A 21,326-nucleotide genomic window follows, 5' to 3' on the forward strand; every position below is an offset into this window, starting at 1 on the left:
ATTACTGGTAGTTGTTTTTTAGACTATAGGATTAATATTGGCTCATTTATTTATTAAAGTGTGTGTGTGTGTGTGTGTGTGTGTGTGTGTGTGTGTGTGTGTGTGTATGTTTGTGTGCATGCATGCATGCTTATACAAGTCACAGTGAGCGTGTGGAGGCCAGAGTACAACTTTGTGGAGCTGATCTCTTTCTACCTTTATGTGGATTACAGGGATTGAAGGGTTGAGCTCAGGTTGCCACAGAAGCGTCTTTACTCATTGAGCCCTCTGACCCTCCCGCCCCCTTCTTATTTTCTCCCCCAAATTCATCAACAGTTTCACATATTCTTCACACACTCATCTTCCGCTACCCTTTCACCTCCCAGCCAATCCTCAAGTCCTCATTCCATTTCATGTCTTTCTTCTTTCTTCTTTCATATTCTGAGTGTTTTGCCTGGATGTGTGTGCACCCCATGTATGCCTGGTGCCCATGGGGGCCAGCACAAGACCCTCCAGAATTGGAGTTACAGATAGTTGTGAGCTGCTTTTTGGGTGTGGGGAATTAAACCTGGACCCACGGGAAGAGTAGGCAGTGTTTTTAACTGCCGAGCCGTTTTTCCAGCCCTCTTGTTTTTAATCTTTGGCTTGTGACTTAGTGGACTGGTGTCAAGCTGTCCACTGGAACGTGAGTAAATCACCAGTGGCTATACTGCTGACGACAAATGTTCAATGGCTCAGTCTTGTGCAGACTTTTTATAAGCATCAGTTCTGCTGTGGGTTTGAGTGCCATGGCCATAGCGTGCACACACTACAGCATTTCACAGCTTCCTCCCCGTTACCCGGCTCTTACATTCTTCCCATCTCTTTTTCTGAGGTTTTCCCTGAGCATGAGGATGGTGGTGGTCCTTCCTCTAAAAGGCTGAACACTCAGTAGTTACTTGTTTTCAGCACATTGGCCAACTACTGTTCACTGTAGAGAGAAGCTGTTTTTATCAGCTGACATAGCACTGGTCTATGCAGCGACTGTTTCCTGAAAGATTTATTATGTTTTAATTGCATCAACAGTTATAAAGTGCACTAACACATATATGATGCAATTTCCTGGGATGTTGACAAGTTTCAGATATTAATCAGATCTTTCCTTTACATATTCATTTACATTTAAATTTATATGCTTTAAAAATGTAGAATGCTTCATGAATTTGCCTGTTATTCCTGCACAGGGCCATGCTAATCTCTGTACCCAATTTTAGTATATGTGCTGCTGAAATGAGCACTAAATTTACATGTTTAAAATATATAATATACATACCCAAAACTATATATTCACATATATATATGTACTTTTGTTTTTTAAAATGTCTTTAATGAGTTCCTTCATTTAATGGGCATATTACAGTATGAGAATATAATGTAACTTATTTAATTACTGACTCAGCAAGCATACTGTGAACCACCTGCTAACTGTAGCACATAAGACAACATCCTGAGCCTCCTGAGGATGCACCCACCCGTGATCCTAGCTCTTAGGAAGTAGAGACAGGAGAATTGGGACTTCAAGCTCACCTCTGGCCACAGAGTTTGAAACTAGCCTGGGATAAATACCGAACCTCTATCGTAGAAACAAATAGGGTCTGATGAGATGGTTCAGTAAGGTTAAGGCACTTGCCATCCCAGCCTATTAATGTGAGAGTTTATACCCCAGGACTGACATGGGAGAAGGAGAGAACACAATGCAAGTTGCCCTCTGACCTCCACGCATAAGCTGTATCAGGTGTTCCCAGACATATACCCTCTCATATACTAAATAAGTAATGTAAATAAGTAAAAGGTAAAAAGTTTGTATGATCTGAAGAGAAACTAGAGTATAATAAGTAAATAAATGTGATAAAAATTGTAATAACCTCCAATTTTAGTATAAGTTTAAAAAACAATGGTTTAGACAAAACTTTTGGAAGCTCTCCCTTTTCCCTCCTTCCCTCCTTCCCTGTCCTAGACATTGAATATAGGATTTTATATGTGCTAGGCAGGTACTCTAGCCACATCCCTACCTCTGTTTACTTATTTTTTAAATTTTGTATTACTGTTAATTAAACATTAAGGCCTCACATATTAGACAACATATCGTAACATTTAAAAATTTAAAAATGTATTTGTGTATGTATGCATGTGTATGTCATAGTATGTCTTTAGAGATCAGAGGACAGCTTTGAGTTTTCTTTTTCCATCATTTGGGTCCTGGGAATTACACTCAGGTTGTTGGGTATAGTGATAAGTGCTTTTAATGAATTAGTCACCTTGCTGGCCCCTAGCCTTTAGTTTTTACTTTTTTTTTTTTTTTCTGTTTTGAAGCTGGATATTGAACCCAGGGCATCATGTTTTCTACAACTTAGCTGTACCTGTCAGCCTCAGAAGGTTTCTTTTAACAAGGAGTTGGTATTTTACTTTTTTTTTTTTTTTTTTTTTTCGAGACAGGGTCTCTCTGTGTTAGCCTTGGCTGTCCTGGACTCGCTTTGTAGACCAGGCTGGCCTCGAACTCACAGCGATCCGCCTGCCTCTGCCTCCCGAGTGCTGGGATTAAAGGCGTGTGCCACCACACCCAGCTGGAGTTGGTATTTTAATTAACGATTTTTATAGTGTAACACGTTTCACCCAATGGAAATATGTCACTATTTAAACATACTTATTATGTCAGGACTGGGATGCTCCAAATGATCTGTGTTAGGTACAATAGTTGTTACTTTTTGTCTCTTTCTTTATAGGAACGCTGATGGAATTGGGTATCTCCCCAATTGTAACATCTGGTTTAATTATGCAGTTGTTAGCTGGAGCCAAAATCATTGAAGTTGGAGATACACCCAAAGATAGAGCTCTGTTCAATGGAGCCCAGAAACGTGAGCAATCATACAATTAAAGAGCTTTTTCCAGATTTGAGTATGCTTGTGGTAAAGATGTTTCCTATAGTTTTTTGGTTTTGCTGCTTTTTGTCTTTGGTTGTAAGCATGTACTCCTTTTTTGTCAGTATTTGGTATGATCATTACCATTGGGCAAGCCATTGTGTATGTCATGACGGGCATGTACGGGGATCCTGCGGAGATGGGCGCTGGGATCTGTCTCCTCATCATTATACAGGTAAGACATCCTGTGTTTTCATGCATTAATAAAACAGTTGGTCCTTTTATCTAACAGTTCTTTAGGTGAATGATAGGAATCATTTCCTTTTGAATTATTTTATTTAATTACAACATTATTACTGAAGTGACATAAATATGTTGATGTAGAAGAATAAAAGTTTGTTCACATAGCTTCACAGTCTGTCACTTAAGAGTTCTGGATGCCTCTTTGTCACTGTTCTATGATGTGCATTTTCCACATTTGGATGTCTCAGGAATCCTAATATAGTCCCTCAGTTCACAGTGCACGCCTGTTGTTGACAGCCCGGTGGCAGTGGTGGGGTGTTCATTGCCTCTGGGTGGTTGTCAGCTTGGCCTTAGCTGCTGAGGTTAGCATCCTAGCTGTTGGTATAGAATATTTGGGTGTACTTGTTGGCCGAAGTTACTTCAGAAAACCTGCTGTGAACCCCTGCGCGGTTGTGCACACCTGCAGTCCTAGTTGTTTGGGTGGTTGCAGGGGAGGATTTCTTGAACCACCAATTAGAGACAAGCATGTCCAGCATTAAATTGTTATTATTAAAATGAAACTTGCTCCTCTACAGAAAGCACGGTAACAGTAAGCTAGATGAAGCTAGCTGTCCAAGTCTGAAATGCCTAATTTGCTGTAATAAGATAGTTTGTCACAGTTTACCTGGCAGGCCTCACACTTGGAGGCCTTTTGCCTCTGCATCTTGAGTGCTCAGATCTTAGGCATTTAGCAGGTCATCTGACCCTTTTCCTTCTTGGTGGAGTACAAAACTGTGATGTTCTAAATAATTTTAGTGCCAGCAAAATATATATACTCATGTACATGTGTTCCTTGGAGGGAGGGAGAGTATGTATGTATGTATGTATGTATGTATGTATGTATGTATGTATGTATCTATCTATCTATCTATCTATCTATCTATCTATCTATCTATCTATTTATGTGAGGCAATGCCATATAGCCTGGACTTGCCTTAAACTCAGGATATAGCTGAGGATGGCCTTGAGTTTCTGCTTCTCCCACCCTTATGTCTCAGGTGCTAGCATTACCCATATGCTGTGTCATACTTGGTTTATGCAGTACTGGGGGCTGAACCTAGAGCTTGTGTGTAGTAGGCAAGCTGCCAGCTTAGCTATAGCTTCAGCCTTGTATGGGTTTCTAAAATAGATATTTTAGAATGGAAATTTTAAAGACCAACGTAATTTTGACTGTATGTAATGTTCAGAAACCTTTTTCTTTTTAATGTTTTAAGTTAATAAAATATGCAAACTAGAGTCCTGGTTACTGTGGAAATTTATTTTATATACTGTATGAAATTAGGATTAATCTGGAATTTTTTTTCCTAATCGTTCACAAGATCAAGTTCATATTTTTGAAGTAGTCTCAAATGCCAGTATTTGAGAAATGGCTATCTTTGATGGGCATAATTTACCTCCCCCTCCTAAATAAGTCTTATATAGGAAGCAAGTCAGATAAGAAAGAGTATTCAGTGAGCCTGATTCAGGACAGAGAGTTAGATCAAGTATCTGTTGATTAATAAGGATGACCTCTAATGGATTATAACTGTTTTGTCTGTGTACTAGGGCAGGCTTTGTAATGGATTATGGGGTCTTTGGTAACTTGCTGAGGCCTAGTGCATTCTCTACCAGCATAAGATGCATTTCATAAGTGAAGAACACCTCCTTTATTTCTCCATTTACAAATCACTTGCTTGACAACATTGTAGCCATTGAGCACTGGAAAAGGAAGAGATGCAGAGGAATGGGAGGGAAGATGCTCTACACACTGACTTTAGCATCCTTCAGTGCTTAGAGTTTCTTTATATGCTGGTGCAATGCTGAAGATGCTATTGATAGGACATCATGCTTGTTTTTGTTTCTTTAAAGCAGTGGTTCTTGAGCCGGGCGTGGTGGTGTACACCTTTAATTCCAGCACTCAGGAGGCAGAGGCAAGGGATCTCTGTGAGTTCAAGGCCAGCCTGATCTACAAAGAGAGTTCCAGGACAGCCAGGGCTGTTACACAGAGAAACCCTGTCTACAAAACAAAACAAAACAAAACAAAACAAAATACCAACCTGTGCGTTTCAACCCTTTGGGGGTTGAACAATCCTTTTCCAGGGCTTGCATATCAGATATGCCATTAAAGTTTTACGCCATTTTGGTTTTGTTTCCTTTTGGATTTGAGGATCTTGATAATACTAAGTATGCATTACCTCCACAATACGCCCTTAGTCTAAAGTAGCCTTGCAATTTTTTAAAAAGGACATTGAGGACTAGTATCAAGCCCTCAGAACACCTTGTCCCAGTGTGATTTCTCTGGTGCATTCCCTCAGCGGGGCTTAGAGTCAGGGGGCGTAGATAGGCGCTGTGGGCTGCTTAGCAGAGGGGCCAGCACAGCACAGCTTACACACTTAAACTGACAAGTGGAGTTCAGGATGTCTTGATATTTCTTTTACACATTCAGAAAGTTTATTATTTCTAAGAATTAAATGAGCAAATATGCATTAACTTGCTGACATAAATTCTGGTATACAGATGTCTGTTGTGATTAATTCTTTTAGTGTTAATGTATAAAGAAAAATGTCATGTTTGATTGTTGGTGGGCAGTGACCCATTTGTGTCTTTTCAAGGGATTGCTAACATTGAAACTATGTGGCTACACTGAAGAGCTGTGATTGGATCAGTGTGTATTCACCTAGAAACATAGGTTTTTGAAAACTGTTTGCATGCTGTTATGGAAGGTATTTCTCACTTTGTTTTTGTTTCACTCACATAGTGCTCTTTCCACTAATTGGTTTTGAAATCTAAATTGGTTCTTGATTGAAATTAAACACAAAATAGAAAGTGTCATTGTCCATGGCACACAGTAAAGGTAAGTATGCTTTTGTCAAACTAAGTGGTGTGGGCCGACACGAGGCTGACAGCTGGGTGGTTTACATCCACTCAGGTCATCTGTGCACTGCACATGTGTGCTTGGTCACTGCTCTACTGTCATCGGGCTTCACGGAGGTGCTGCTGTCCTTTCCTGCTGCTGCTTCCTCTTACACGAGCATATGTGGTTCTTTTTCCCTATTCTACAAGTTCCACAAGCCGTTGCTCATTTAGATTTGTTCATACTTTTCTTACTTCTGAAAAAGATGAGTCCCATTTTCAAACAGCATTCATGGCTCTGTAGGCCAGCATTAGTCTGTAGAACCTCATGTGTCTTCGGACAGATCATGTGTCAAACCACGAGTGACTGATTTGTGAGTGGGCACTCTCTCCTGCAGTGGGCATAGGTTTAGTGACAGAATACTCCGTGACCATTACCTAACTGTGGCCAAAATCAAAGCCAGCCCTAACTTCTCTCTTACCTTATCAGAATGTCAACCTTGGGTTTTCAAACAGTAAAAGTTTACCGTGATCTCTTAGGAGTTTTAAGAATTATGCCCCTCTTCTAGTTGTTTGAAAGTTAAACTAAAAGCTTTAAGTAGACAAGTTAGGCTTTGTACAGGCACTGAAATGGCAGTTAAAAAGACAAAAACAAACTGGTGTGTAAGGTAAGCATGCTCAAATGGTATGTTTGATATGTGCATTGACTGGTCAAGTGGGTAATGAAGGTGGGCTGCTTGAGCTGGGAGGAACTGAAGTGACCTCCTTGTTTCTGTAGGGGAGAGTGAAACGGAGGGACCTGTGTAAGGTAGCAAGGTAGGGGGCTCACCAGCATGCCTTATTTCCCTCTTGATGAGGGAGGGTATTTCAGTTAGGAAAGAGCCACATGACTGAAACTATGGATTAGCTTTACTGATACATGTTTCTATAGGCATGGCTTCTCAGAGGATAGCCATGAGCTAAATTTAGTATGTTTGCATTTAAAAAAAAGATGACCTTGAAAAAATGGTGAAATCTTTTCACATGTATAGTCAATCTTTGTCATAGTAAATATCAAATAAGCTGGAGGTGGTGGCGCACGCCTGTAGTCCCAGCACTCGGGAGGCAGAGGCACATTGCTAGGCGTTTGAGGACAGCCAGGTATACAAAACAAGTCCAGGACAGCCAAGGCTACACAGAAACTCGGTCTCAAAAAACCCAAGAGAAAAATAAAATAAAATAAATATCGAATACATTTTTATGTTATAATTTGTATACTCAGTTGTGCTCTAATTTTCGGCTTATTTTATACATACTGTGTTATATAGAAAATGACAATACTAGGTAAAAATTTTTTCAATCTCATTCTTATCCATTAGGGAGTGGAGAATTTCTTTTAAATTTTCTGTAATTTATTTGACCTTTTACTTAGATGGAAGTATTTGGAATATTTTATGGTTTTTTTCTATCAAATTCTAAGCTGTGATTATTATTATTATTATTTAGTGCCTCACCCCCCATAGGCCCAGTTTAGATGTTGTGAGGGAAACTATGCACATGGCATGACTGCTGTGAATCGTTTGTTACGTACTGCGACAGTATTCCTAGTGCCCTGGCTTTCAGAAGTGGCTTCTGACTAGTAGCAGTCAGAGGCCGCAGATGCCACAGTGCTGAAGAACACCACTTAGGTCTGTTATTGGGAATGCACAAACTGAAATAGCCATTCGTCTGCCCCTTCCTGAGTTTTTTTCTTGCTTCCGCTTACGTGCATTTCTTTCCCCACAGTTGTTTGTTGCTGGTTTGATTGTGCTGCTGTTAGATGAGCTGCTACAGAAGGGTTACGGCTTGGGGTCTGGTATTTCCCTCTTTATTGCCACCAACATCTGTGAAACCATTGTCTGGAAGGCCTTTAGTCCCACTACCATTAACACTGGCAGAGGTACATGCACAGTGACTGCAACTGCACGAGTTTTGCTGGATGTATGCTGAAAATGAGTCCTTAATGCAGCAGCACATGCCTTAGCCACTCCAATTTGCTACCCCGGGGGCCATGAATGCTAGCCGTTTAAAACTTAATGAGCAGGGACGTATGAAATATGCAGTAGGACGTCCAAACGAGTGCATTCTGACCTGCTCAGTTAAAGGGCCAGTGGTTGCCTACAGTATTGCAATTTTGTCTGTTGACCTTGCTTAAGCCATTGCTGCCAGTCACTTACCTCCCTGATTGCAGCGGAGGGACGGAAAGGTAGTGGATGGATCACAATTTGGCCATCCCCAGAGGCCACTCATCCCCTTGCCTCTAACTGGCTTTGTGATAGCATCTAAGTTTTGAAAGACTTCACTCTCTTTGCCCATATCCCTTTGCACTTCTCAGTAACCATCCTATCCTCACTAGTCAATGTCTAACTCTGATCCCAGCCTTAAGATAGTGTATTAACACTCTTGGTGCAGTCAACTAAAGGCAAACGTGGTAGGTAAATTTACCTGCTCTGATCCTGACTTTTTTATTATGCTTTGCTGCTGCTTTTTTTTTTTTTTTTTTTTTTTTTTTTTTTTTTTTTTTTTTTTTTTTTTTCCGAGACAGGGTTTCTCTGTGTAGCCTTGGCTGTCCTGGACTCGCTTTTGTAGACCAGGCTGGCCTCGAACTCACAGCGATCCGCCTGCTTCTGCCTCCCGAGTGCTGGGATTAAAGGCATGCGCCACCACGCCCGGCTTGCTGCTGCTTTTTATTATCCCTAAAAGTACTTCTTTCCTTTCCCTAGAGTAAAGGAGAGGCAAACCTTTATGGATGAAAATTGCAGATTTATGTTGAAATTTGCCTCCATGATTGACATATGTTTAGAACCCATACACATGGCTACGCCATAAATCCATATAACGTAGGGTCATAAACTGGTAAATTGGCTCGAGGTTCACGTTATTTGTTTAGAACTTTGAGGCGACTCTGGAAGAGGTATCCACAGTTTATTTCTGTCTTGATTTCTCAGGTACGGAGTTTGAGGGCGCAGTCATAGCTCTGTTTCACTTGTTGGCTACCAGGACAGACAAAGTCCGAGCCTTGAGGGAAGCCTTCTATCGGCAGAACCTGCCCAATCTCATGAACCTCATTGCCACAGTGTTCGTGTTTGCTGTTGTCATCTATTTTCAGGTACGTGTGACCATTTCACGGATACAGCCGTTTGTTTTTCTTGTGAAACTGTGAGTGCTGTTCAAAAGGATGGTGCCCAACAAGTCAGGGCATCAAGGGCCAGCCTTTAAACTCTAGCTTGAAGGTGGAAATATGGGCCATGAAGTAGGAAAGAAAAAAAACCCCTTTGGGGCGGGTACAGGTTTGGTTGCTGGCTTGTCACACTCTGTTTCTACCTTTCTTCAGCACTCTTTGATATGCGGGTCTTCGTACTCTTCATTTCATTTTTAGGGGTTCCGTGTGGACTTGCCCATTAAGTCGGCTCGGTATCGAGGACAGTACAGTAGCTATCCCATCAAGCTCTTCTACACATCGAATATTCCCATAATTCTCCAGTCGGCCCTCGTTTCAAACTTGTATGTCATTTCCCAGATGCTGTCTGTTCGGTTTAGTGGCAACTTCTTAGTAAACTTACTAGGACAGTGGGCCGTGAGTATGTTTGTTTTGATTATTTAAAATTTGTTTTTTATAGTTGTATTTTTAGCTGACATTGAAGCATTTTGAAATTTATTTACCTGTACCATTTTGTTATTTGGAAAATTTGGTAAATGTTCTAAGACTAAGATTGGCCAAGTGGTTTTTTAATATTTTACTATATAGAAAGCATCTGTAGTATCATTTGAATAGCTTTTTAGGCTAAGAATCATAATTGTTTCCATAAAATTGATTTTCTGAGTTTTAGCCTTTGTTGTTGAGATGTGGTCCCATGCTTGTAGCCCAGGCTAACCAGGAGTCCTCTTGCTGTAGCCCAGGCTAACCAGGAGTCCTCTTGCTGTAGCCCAGGCTAACCAGGAGTCCTCTTGCTGTAGCCCAGGCTAACCAGGAGTCCTCTTGCTGTAGCCCAGGAGAACCAGGGGTCCTCTTGCTGTAGCCCAGGAGAACCAGGGGTCCTCTTGCTGTAGCCCAGGCTAACCAGGAGTCCTCTTGCTGTAGCCCAGGCTAACCAGGAGTCCTCTTGCTGTAGCCCAGGCTAACCAGGAGTCCTCTTGCTTCAGCCTCTATGTGTAGGTATCAGAGGCGTGTGCCACACATCCGGCCTCTTGTTGTCTTGCTCTGCTGTCTGTTATAACATTTTCTATTTTTCAGTATAGGGAAATACAGATGATTGCAAAAATGGGAAAAAATAATCATGTTCTTTATATTTCTTTCATTTTCATGACCTGAGTGGAAAAAACTAGCTTGAGTTTGAGTAGGCTGGAGAGGGGCATGCAGTTAACAAGACTGAAACCAGAAACAGAATCCACTAAATCCAAAAAACAAAGTAATCTATTTATTTAGTTTTTAAAGCAATCCAGCCAAAATTTGATCATATAGTAAGAGTATTTTCCCTCTTATAGAATTATATAAAAGGACAATCTCCTTTTTAAAAATTCTTTTATAGAGTATATAATTCTAGAACTTGCTTTCTATCAAAAGTAATATTTTGGAGTCCTTCTTGAAATATAGTACTTAGTCTATATAATTACAAACCTAGAGTAACTTAGGCAGAAAGCTGTTTCCTGTCACTATTTTGATTGCATTCCTTATTATTTATTTTTTTCTTGAGGCTCAGGCTGGCCTTAACCACTTGATCCTCTTGACTCAATTTTGAGTGCTGGGATTATAGGTGCATTCTTTCATGCCTGGCTGATGGCATTTATTTATTTATTTATTTATTTATTTATTAAGTTTTTCAAGACAGGGTTTCTCTATGTAGTTCTGGCTGTCTTGGAACTGGAACTCCCTCTGTAGTCCAGGCTGACCTTGAACTTAGAGAGATCCACCTGCCTCTGCCTCTCAAGTGCTGGGATGAAAGATGTGAGCCACTACCCCCTGGCAAAATGATTATATTTGTGTCTGGTCCCCCATTCACTTGCAGCCACCACCACCTCTGGTTTTTCGAGACAGGTTTTTTTTTTTGTGTGTGTGTAGCCTTGGTGGTCCTGGAACTCACTCTATAGACCAGGCTGGCCTGCCTCTGCCTCCCAAGTGCTAGAACTAAAGACATGTGCTACCACCGTCTGGCGGTTTGCATTCTTAATACTGCAAAATGTAACAGTCATTCCCAAAGAGTTGAGAGAAACATTTTAGACTCTAAATATAATATAATATAAATTGTTCTATTTCTATCCTCAAATTATAGATGTATATTTTAAAAACTCGTTCTTGTGTTAATGATACACATAAAGTGTTTTACATAAAATAAAGTACATAATTTTGAAGGTCTGAAGGATACAGAGCTAACTCCTAAAGTTACATAGACCCACTGGCTGCAGGGCTGATGAAATGACTCAGCAGGTAAAGGCGTTTTCTGTGCACATCTAACATTCTGGAGTTTGAGCCCTGATATCATGAAAGGGTGGCAGGCGAGAACCAACTCCACCAAGTTGTCCCTTGACCTCCACATATGCACTGTGCCACGCACTCATCAACCCACAGGCGTCATACACACTACATAATAACAAAGGTTCTCTTGTTTTGTTTTTTCAAGATGTTTCTCTGTGTAGCCTTGGCTGTCCTAGATTCATTTTGTAGACCAGGCTGGCCTCAAACTCATAGAGATCTGCTTGCCTCTGCCTCCTGAGTGCTGGGATTAAAGGTGTGCCCCACCATGCCTGGCAAAGTTTCTCTTTTAAAAAGCTAAAACATTGTCAAAGCTTTTGAAAAATTCAAATATATAACTCGGTAGTACTCAGGAGGCTAAAGCAGGAGATACTTTACAGAGTTTGAGGTCATATTGGGCAACACAGTGAAACTTCATCTCAAAACGGAGACAAATCTTTAGGTGTGTGGTGTGAATCATGGTAAAGCACATGCTTGACATTCACAGGTTTAATCCTCAGCCGTAAACAAAAACCCTAGTGTTTTCGACTAGTCAGGTTGGGCATTTGTTTTATTCAATTTTTCTTTGATAGGATGTCAGTGGGGGAGGACCTGCTCGTTCCTACCCTGTTGGTGGCCTTTGCTACTATTTGTCTCCTCCTGAGTCCATGGGAGCCATATTTGAGGACCCCGTCCACGTGGTTGTGTACATCATCTTCATGTTGGGGTCCTGCGCATTCTTTTCTAAGACGTGGATAGAAGTGTCTGGTTCCTCAGCCAAAGATGTAAGTATGTGGCTAGTTAAAAATGATTTTGTAAAAAACAAAAAACAAAAAAACAAAAAAAACAAAGTCCTAGTATTTGGCTGTCAAAATAAGTTACTTTCGTAGCTTTAGGCTTTGTTCATATCTTCTTAGTGAAACATGTCCCTCGCAGGCTAAAAGTTGGTTCTTTGAAACTTTTACAGTGGCCTTGTGATCCTCCAAAACTCAGCCCTACTCGCACAGCTTTTTCTTTAGTATTTAGTTCCTCTTTACAGAACTAATACGGAAAGATGCTGAGAACACAGATGTGACATGGCTAGCATAAGCTTGGCAGCATTGCCACCTTAGTTTCCTTATGTTCAGTAGAAGTAATACGATGCCACTGTTGAGGTTCTTGTATTTTAAGTGTAGAAAACAATAAAATGTGAATAGTTTAAATTCAATTTTTTTTTTCTTTTCTTTTTGGCCAGGTGGCTAAGCAGCTTAAAGAACAGCAGATGGTGATGAGGGGCCACAGAGATACCTCCATGGTCCATGAGCTGAACAGGTAAGGTCACAAGGTCATTTCTTTGTAAGATGATGTTTAGTCCTTTCATCTGTAAAGGTTATTGCTTTACTCATATTCACTGTTTTCTGCTCTTCACAAGAGAACTAAAATTTAACTAAAATTTAAAAATTGGCCCTTTTATAATCTTAAAAAAATTTTTTTTAAACTGTCATTTTCCCCTTCTCCCCCTCCAGTGTATTCCCCCACCTCTATCTGCTGTCTCTCAAATTCACAGTATCCTGCCTCTTTTTGTCACACACTTTCCTAAACTAGCATATATATTCATTCCTAAATATATAAAGTCTTCTGTATCTGTATAGTGGTATTTATACATACATGATTTTAGAGCTGACCATTTGGTATTGGAAAACCAGTTGGGGCTCTCAGTATTCCTGAGTGGCTAGGTCTCAGGGTTGGGACTCTTTCCCTGTTAGCATGCCTGTTGGTGTTGTCCTCGTTCGGGTCTTGTTTAGGCAGCCGTGTTAGGGTTTTATTGGTATGAAGAGAAACCACAACCATGGCAACTCTTAGAAAGGAAACATTGAATTTGGGCTGGCTTACAGTTTCAGAGCTTTAGTCCATTATCATCATGGCCTGAAGCATGGCAGCCTGCAGGCAGACGCGGTGCTGGAGGAGCTTGAGCATAGACCACAAAGCCCGCACCAGCAGTGACACTCTTCCTCCAATGAAGCCACACCCAGTAGTGCCACTTCCTATTGGCCGAGCATTCAAACATGAGTCTATGGGGGCTATTCCTATTCAAACCACGACAGCAGCCTTTATAATTCTAAACTGAGACTGTGCTTTCATTGCTTACTCAGTGTGAAAATGATGCATATTAGTAGTTGTCAGCGTTGGCTGGTTACACCAGGGAGCTTCTAAACACTGGCACCCCTACCTCCAGGTAGTAAGATTGATCCCAGGCATCAGGTATTTGGCCTTTGGTGACAGCTTTACTGAGATAAAATTCATATCCTACTTAATACATTCAGTTGAAATATATAGTCTACTCCTGTAACTTGAGCCCTTGGGAGGCTAATGCAGGATTGCTGCAAGCTCAAGGCCAGCCTGGGCTACGCAGCGTACCAGGCCAGTATAATGAAACCTAGCTGTATGTGGACTGCTATTTCTTCAGCGGTTTCTTGAACTGGCACTAGTGTTCCTATCTTAAGTTATTTTACATGTATGAGTGTTTTGCCAATGTGTACATATGTACCTGGTTTGAAATTTATTTTTCATTCCAAGAGGGAATTTAAGAATATTAAATATTGTCTCAAAAAACAAAAACAAACAAAAAAGAATATTAACTATTTTAGTCAGAGGTGATGTCACATGTCTCTCTGATCTTGAAGCTCTGGAGTGAAGGGCAAGCTCAGGGTCAGCCCTTGCTACATGAGATCCAGACTAAACAAACCAGCCCCCCCCCATGATGGTTTGTTAACATAATCTCAGCACTTGGAAGCTGAAACCGGTGGACTGCTGTGGGTTCTAGGCCAACCGGAGGCTATAGAGACATGTTTGAAAAAAAAAACAAAACCTGAAAAGTACAATATATGTGTGTATGTATGTATACATATACATACCCCAAAATAATGTATAAATATATACTCTCAATATAGTTACAAATAATACTTAAAGTTTCAGTCTAAAATTCTAATCATTTATCCTAAAAATTGCACTGCTTTGTGGCTATTAACATTTAAAAAATGTGGTGGTTTGAAATCATTGCCTTAATCAGTCTTCCTTCTCATGCGTACAACATCTCAGCAGTGAGGACTGCTCTGATGAGCTTATATTGAGGGAGTCATTTGTTGCTTTGCTTGCAGCTATTGTGTTCTCTTGTCTCCCATTGCCTGATGAAAGGTCTTTTGTCTTTCAGGTACATCCCCACAGCAGCTGCCTTCGGGGGCCTGTGCATTGGCGCCCTGTCGGTGTTAGCAGACTTCCTTGGGGCCATTGGCTCTGGGACTGGGATTCTGCTTGCAGTCACTATTATTTATCAGTATTTTGAAATATTTGTTAAGGAACAGGCTGAAGTTGGAGGGATGGGTGCTTTGTTTTTCTAAATGTTCATATATTTCTTTGCGTGTGTGAAAGGGAAAATATTTTGACATATTGTTTCTGTCAAATAATGCTGTTTCCCCTTTCTTCCCTCAGTTTGTTGTTTTCAGTGCTAATTGTCCCATTGCTGAAATGGGCACTGAGTTACGCCTGTGTGCAGCATTAGTACCAGCTGCCTTAAAACTGAAGTTTACATTATTTGTTGACACTGTCCATCTAGTGTTGTCCATGACGCCGGGAAGCAGTGTATCTGCCTAACTGTTGGTCAGACAGCAAGACAGTGACATGGATTAGCTTTGCACACCACATTCAGAACACTGAATATTCCCTTGTTTAAAAAATAAATGCAGTGCAAATTGCCACTTTCCAGTATTTTTGAGCTTCCCTAATGAGTTATGGAGCATTTATATCTAATGTATATTTTAGATAATTTTTATACTTTTTTAACTCATCGTATCCATGTTCTCTACCCTTCCTCATCATCTCCAACCCTCTTAATTTGTCCAGTCCCCAAACTGCCACTCAGCCTGGATGGGGAAAAAAAAATCAAGCATTGAAGTTATTTCTGTCACTGGAAGCAATTGCTTCTAATTCCTTTCCTGCTTTTCATTTGTCCTCTTCTCCCAGTGACAACTGTGAGTGCTGTCCAGCTGTATTGGCTATGTCCTCTACTTCCAACAGGCACCAATATGACGCCCCATCAGTATTTCCTCTCTTCCCTGAGTCCCTAAAGCCAGGTCCTGTTCTCAAGCAGTGTCTGTAGTTGGAGGTGAGCAATCACTGAGCCACACTAGGACTCCATGTCTGTTATGTGCATAGCAGGCCCACGTGTAAACAGTAGACAATACACTTTATTTAATAAAAATGTTGCAGTTGTGTTGGAAAAAATAAAGAGATTCCTAGTAAGTGTTCTCTAAGATTATTTATACAGAACCCATCTGGATATGCTTGAAGAGGCCAAATGTAGTCGTATTTCAATGCTAAATTATTCAAGGGCAGTAGCAACTGAAGGGTACTCATGACATGGAAAGGGACAGGGAAAGTGTCTGAAAACATACTCTAGTCTCCATTTGAAACCACCCATTTTTGGTATTTTTTTCAGAGTATATACTTTATTTCCCAGAAATAATTTAGCAAATTTATTTTTTAAGTTATTTTCAGAAATACAGTTTTCAGTCATTGACTTCCTTAGTCGGAATGGGAGGTAGGACTCAGCTCGGATCCTAAGTCAGGTAGGTACAGAGGCAAGACACAGCGAGCTAAGGACAGGCACTGGAGAACACTCCTGGGGGTTAGAAGCTGTTTTTTGTGTTTTCCAAATGATTGCAAAAAGGGCAGCTTTTTAAAAAGGAAGACAAATAAGCAGTTGTGAGGAGTGAAGACACCCAGATGGCCAGCTCCAAGTCTGACTTCACTTCTGAGGCAGAGCCTTCTGAGGTGCCATAGGTAAGGACAAGTCTACAAGGTCGCTGTCACTTCACAGTTGTACCCCTGGAGGAAAGAGGCACAGGGGCCAGGGAGAATGGGACACACCTTGCATTTTGACCAATACCAAAGGCCATTACTGTTGCACTTGTGCCTATACACGCTCTGTGAAGAGGATGGATGTGTGCAGCCTGTGTCTTCATTTCAAAGGATGGAAACAACACAGGGAAATGGAGATCCTGGGGAACTCATGGGAAAAAATCAGTATCTTTGGAGAAATAGCACACCCATGATTAAAAACTAACTTTTTAAAAGGCGTAGAGTTACAGGGAAGGGTACTGTGCTATAAGTAGATGGGCCTTAATTTCTACGTTCATTAGGAAAGCAGACTTGGTTATAAAGTTACAAAATTATTCTCATCCTCATTTAAGTCCAATATAAAGATCTGTATAAAGAGCTTTCATTCATAAAAATACCTGTTGGCAATAACACTTAGCATCGGTGCCTGACTACGTGGGAAAGCACTTTTACAAGGTTCCGAGGCTCCGCCTTGATCCCTGGATCTAGGCTGCAAACATGTTGAGTGGGACAACAAGCATCATGCTGGAGTCCTGCTAGTGGCCGAACTACAGCAAGTTCCTGAGCTGTTGAAAGCTGCAGTAATCACAGTAGCTGAGCTCATTAGAACAAGGAGATGACCCGGACACTGGCAGAAGTCTTGGGTGATGACCTTTAGGTATGGCGTGCACTAGAAACCATTTCTGCATTTCTAGTGTAGTTTGTTCTGTGTGTCAGGAGGCTAATATATTTGCCTACACCCGTGGCTGTTGACATCCATGTGGAGTCCATGTTAATCTTTACTATGGATTTAGCTTTAGAAAACAAGTATTTTCTGAGGTAAGGATATGAAACTAAAGTATGTGCATACTTAAGGGAAGGGTCATGGCTTTCATTTTCTTAGCTTAGCCTTAATATACTAAGAGTTAACTGTTCACTACTGAAACATTATCTTGGTATACCTTTAGGAATTAAATGGCCTTGTGAAAATAATAAGTACATTTAAAAATTATTTTTGAGATTCATTATACTTAAACTTGGCTCGGCCTCCCAAGAAGGTGGATTACAATCATGTACCACGAATGTTATTCTCTGTTGATATTTACATCTACCACCCAAAGAAATAACCATATAGCACATTAATTAGGATTAGGAGATGCTAAGTAGGTCCCTATCAGAGTCTCTCTTTTAAGACTCATCCCTCTAATCCTAGTCCTTGGAGAGGTAGACACAGGTGGATCTCTGGAGTTCAAGGCCAACCTCATCTACAAAGTAATTTTTTTGGTCAGCCAGGGCTAAACAGTGAGACCCTGTCTCAGGAAAAAACAAAAAACCCAACCCTTTTATTTTGAAACATGAACCCAATAAATAGCTATTTGCAGACTTAAGTGCAAAATTTTTATTTTAGGAGTTGAGGGTAGAAATAGTTGACCTAATTTGGAGCTTGAGTCTATTCCTGAGAATTATGCTCACCTTCTAGACTAGGTGAAGTTTAAGAAATTTAAACCTATCCGCCAATATTTATGTTCATTTTCATGAGTATTTAACAAGCACAAATGAAGGTTACATCCTGTCTGTAATTATAATTCCATACCACATGCAGTCTGTGCTTGTTTTATTTTACGAAAAAGCTGATTTCCAATCTACATTAAACCTAATTGATACAATGAATAGTAAAGGCCTTACAGTATCATTTACAAAACATGGCCAGTGTCCCTGTTGGCCTTAAAATTTGAGGAAGGGTACTTCGAATGGCTTCGAGTTGGCATGTTTGAGTGCCAGGGCGTAGGCGTAGACTCTGGCATCCACCGTAAGATGTTCTTCTGCTACCAAAGCTAAGGAAGCAAACATGAGTTTAGAGACTGCAGACAGTGACAGCCTAGCCAGTCGTTGTTCACACTATGGCAGACGCTGGGGCCCTCTATAAAACTAGAGTAAAGGATTAAAGGTAGAAACACAGAAGAGTCACCAGGCTCAGCGCCCAGCCATCTCAGTGGCCTGGTGTCTCCCGTTCTCCTAGCCACTTGTTGGGAACAAGCTCAAAGACAGACTGATCCCTGAGGTCGGGGTTCATGTGCTAGCCACCTGTGAGTGCCAGGAGTGTTGGCTGTTACTCTGGCAAATGAACATGAAAGCTGACTGCTATTATAGCGAAGTTAGGTAAACTATTCCTTCTGGCTGAATAGCCCCTTTCTAACACCAGAGGGAAGTTAGGTGGGCGAGAGAAGGAACTTTAAGAAGGATAGTCTATAAATAAAGGAAACATCTATCACATTATTTAAGCACCCGGGGTGAAGCATTTTGCCTCTACTATCTGTTGAACTTGTCTCATGCACTCTCAGAGGAAGGGACTTATTCTTGATTTAGGGAAATGAGAGGCTACTAACTGATAGTGGTGAGGGTGGTAGAGCTCCAATCCAGTCAGACCCATCAGCTCATTAGCTGTACTGCCTGGTGTTGGTTGCCAAGGCCTTTCAGAGTAAGTGAGGATGTTTAATTTCAATTTAGGTGTTGAGATGAATTCATCTTAGGTCTAGTTTCTGAAAAGGTGAAGAAATTGAAGTGGTCTGGGAATAAAATCATAGTTTCTTAAAGATAGTTACTTAACTTTACAAACAAGTAATAGGCATTTCAAAATAGAGCTCTCTGCTTAAGTGAAGCCACTGGCATGGAGGGATTAAGGACTGCTCTTAGAGTTTCTTTGAATTAATACTTATTTTGTGTCACTCTCCAAGGTAAATACTTAAAAACAGTGGGAAATCTGCTTCCTCACAACTGAGTGAGTAGGGATCCACAAAGCTGGGGCACAGGGGCGGGGGCGGAGGGTGGGTAGGGAAGGGGGGCTCTGCCACATCTTCATGAACAGTGTCACTTATGGAAGGTCTATCAACATCTCACAAGATTTCTGCAATATCTCTGTCGGAGGGGCGGGTCTAACCAGATGACCACTGATTTACTAAGGTTCATTACGTCAGCTTCTCGGTCGTGTGTTGAGGAACTGCTGCAGGATTCCTTAACCGCTGTAAGACTTGATTTCCCACACAGAGTACCCAACATACCAGCATTGAAGAGCTGCATACGTATTTACATCTTGGCACTGATATGGATCAAAGATCTTACATACTCTAGTTTTGGCTAGACAGCAGGAAAATTATTATTATGTAGGGAGAAAACTTTAAACATGTTTTTCTTAAAATTTAAAACTGTACATCACTTGAAAAGGAAAACTAGCATTGCTCAACAGTAGTTTTCAACAGTTTCTAGGTGTCTGACAGTAATGAGATGAAGATAAAGGAATTACACTTAGTGTCCTAGTAGACAGAGAAGGGAATGGGGTGGGGGTTGGGGGAGCCAGGAGAAAGCTCGGTAATAGCCTCAGGAGTGCTTACCGTCCACTCTAGTCAGCAGATCATTCTTTGGTAAAGAAATCACTTCCACAAATTCTAAACAAACAAAACGCAGTGAAAACAAAGCTGAAGAACAGGATCCACCCCAGCAGCCCCAATGCCTGCTGCCACCGTTACCACCACATCAGCCATCCCAGGGCCAGCCACGGGAGCTCAACAACATACCTCCATCCCCTGAAAATAAAAAGAGGAATAACATTTATATTTTAGCACAGTCCTCCATGGTACATCTTTGGAAGACTTCAGTGCAAGTCATTAAAGACTGTAGAAGAGTCTAACAGACACCTAAGACTACAAAATATGTCATAGTGAAGTTAATTTCAGCCATTCCTCTGGAATCGGACATTTCATAGCAAAATTTAAGCCTAGCCTATAATGCATGCCAGTTACACTTAGACCTGTGGACAAATACACAAACTAATCATTTCAATGATTTTATGTTACAATTAAGCAAGATTAGAGTTGTGTAAACCACCTTCATTCACTTACTCATCCATCAACTCATTTATTTCCTCTCTGAGATAGGGTTTCTCTGTGTGGCCCTGGCAGTCCTGGAACACTCCATAAACCAGGCTGGCCTCAAACTCACAGAAATCCACCTGCCTCTGCTTCCTGAGTGCTCGGATTACAGGTGTGCACCGCAGTGCCTGGTCAACATCACAGCTCTTAAGCTCACAATTTTTCATCCCAGAATTTAACTTTTTGAGGGACTCTTTAATGTGTTCGATGTCTTATGAATATTTGCAGCTTAATTAAGCATTTAAACCCGACTACAACGAGAATGGAGCATATGCAGGAATAACTTAAAAGGAGAGAAATTACCAAACATCATTTACTATGGGGTGTGTGTGTGTGTGTGTGTGTGTGTGTGTGTGTGTGTGTGTGTATCATCCTCTTTCAAAAGGGCGGGAGAAAGGACAGGGAATTGACAGCACAATGCTTTCAGGCCCCAATTTGCTCAGAAGTACTTTAGTATAGAGAGCAATTTTACGAATTCCCTGACAACAGAACTTGTCTGAGCACACGCTGCAGCCTGTATTAACATCTGCTGTTCTCATACACAAGGACAAAAGCTAAGGTGATTTTCAAGTTTCTCAGTTTTTGGTTGGGCCTGGAGCACATATTAAATGAGAATCAAGTTGTTTTTAAAGGACATTCAATATTTTCTAAAAATCAACACACAGCTGGGCAGTGGTGGCACACGCCTTTAATCCCAGCACTCAGGAGGCGGAGGTAGGTGGATCTCTGAGTTCAAAGCCAGCCTGGTCTATAGTGTGAGCCAAGGCTACACAAAGAAATCCTGTCTTGAAAAAATCAAAACAGCCAGGCCTGGTGATGCACGCCTGTAATCCCAGCACTCGAGGAGGCACAGGCAGGTGGATCTCTGTGAATTCAAGGCCAGACTGGTTTACACAGTAAGTTCAGGACATCCAAGGCTCCCCCCAACCTTGGGGAGGAGAAAAAGAAAAAACAACAAAACATACATTTTAAACTTTTGTAGCTTAACATTTTATAAAAAGTACATAAAAGGTCAATGAAATATTAAAGAGAACATGCCAAAATAACTACCCAACACTGAAAAGAGGCAAATACCCATGAACCTGTGGA

The 21,326-nt window shown here is 41.0% G+C and overlaps 1 protein-coding gene and 1 long non-coding RNA gene across 5 annotated transcripts in view; one reads left to right on the plus strand and one right to left on the minus strand.

The window, feature by feature from the left end:
* Positions 1–16,161, plus strand: part of SEC61A2 (SEC61 translocon subunit alpha 2) — a 28,340-nt gene extending 12,179 nt beyond the window's left edge. Inside the window, exons 5-12 of one of the 4 annotated variants that reach the window (XM_084784025.1) lie at positions 2,742–2,873; positions 3,002–3,111; positions 7,755–7,908; positions 8,957–9,117; positions 9,388–9,585; positions 12,051–12,242; positions 12,692–12,768; positions 14,648–16,161. In XM_084784025.1, coding sequence (XP_084640151.1) covers positions 2,742–2,873; positions 3,002–3,111; positions 7,755–7,908; positions 8,957–9,117; positions 9,388–9,585; positions 12,051–12,242; positions 12,692–12,768; positions 14,648–14,834 — 1,211 coding nt within the window. In that variant the 3' untranslated portion in view covers positions 14,835–16,161. Of the gene's footprint in view, positions 1–2,741; positions 2,874–3,001; positions 3,112–5,749; positions 5,861–7,754; positions 7,909–8,956; positions 9,118–9,387; positions 9,586–12,050; positions 12,243–12,691; positions 12,769–14,647 lie in introns of those variants that run through there. The other 3 variants (XR_014779633.1, XM_084784026.1, XM_084784027.1) reach the window with 3 other exon arrangements.
* A 1,915-nt stretch (positions 16,162–18,076) lies between these two features.
* On the minus strand, positions 18,077–19,876 carry LOC311598724. Its single transcript, XR_014779638.1, has 3 exons — positions 19,836–19,876; positions 19,701–19,754; positions 18,077–18,146 (listed from the first exon to the last, which is right to left on the minus strand). It is a non-coding gene; the product is annotated as an uncharacterized lncRNA (long non-coding RNA).
* Positions 19,877–21,326: the final 1,450 nt, after the last annotated feature.

This window comes from Acomys minous (assembly GCF_964271855.1).
Source record: "Acomys minous genome assembly, chromosome: 5".
Taxonomy (NCBI): Eukaryota; Metazoa; Chordata; class Mammalia; order Rodentia; family Muridae; genus Acomys; species Acomys minous.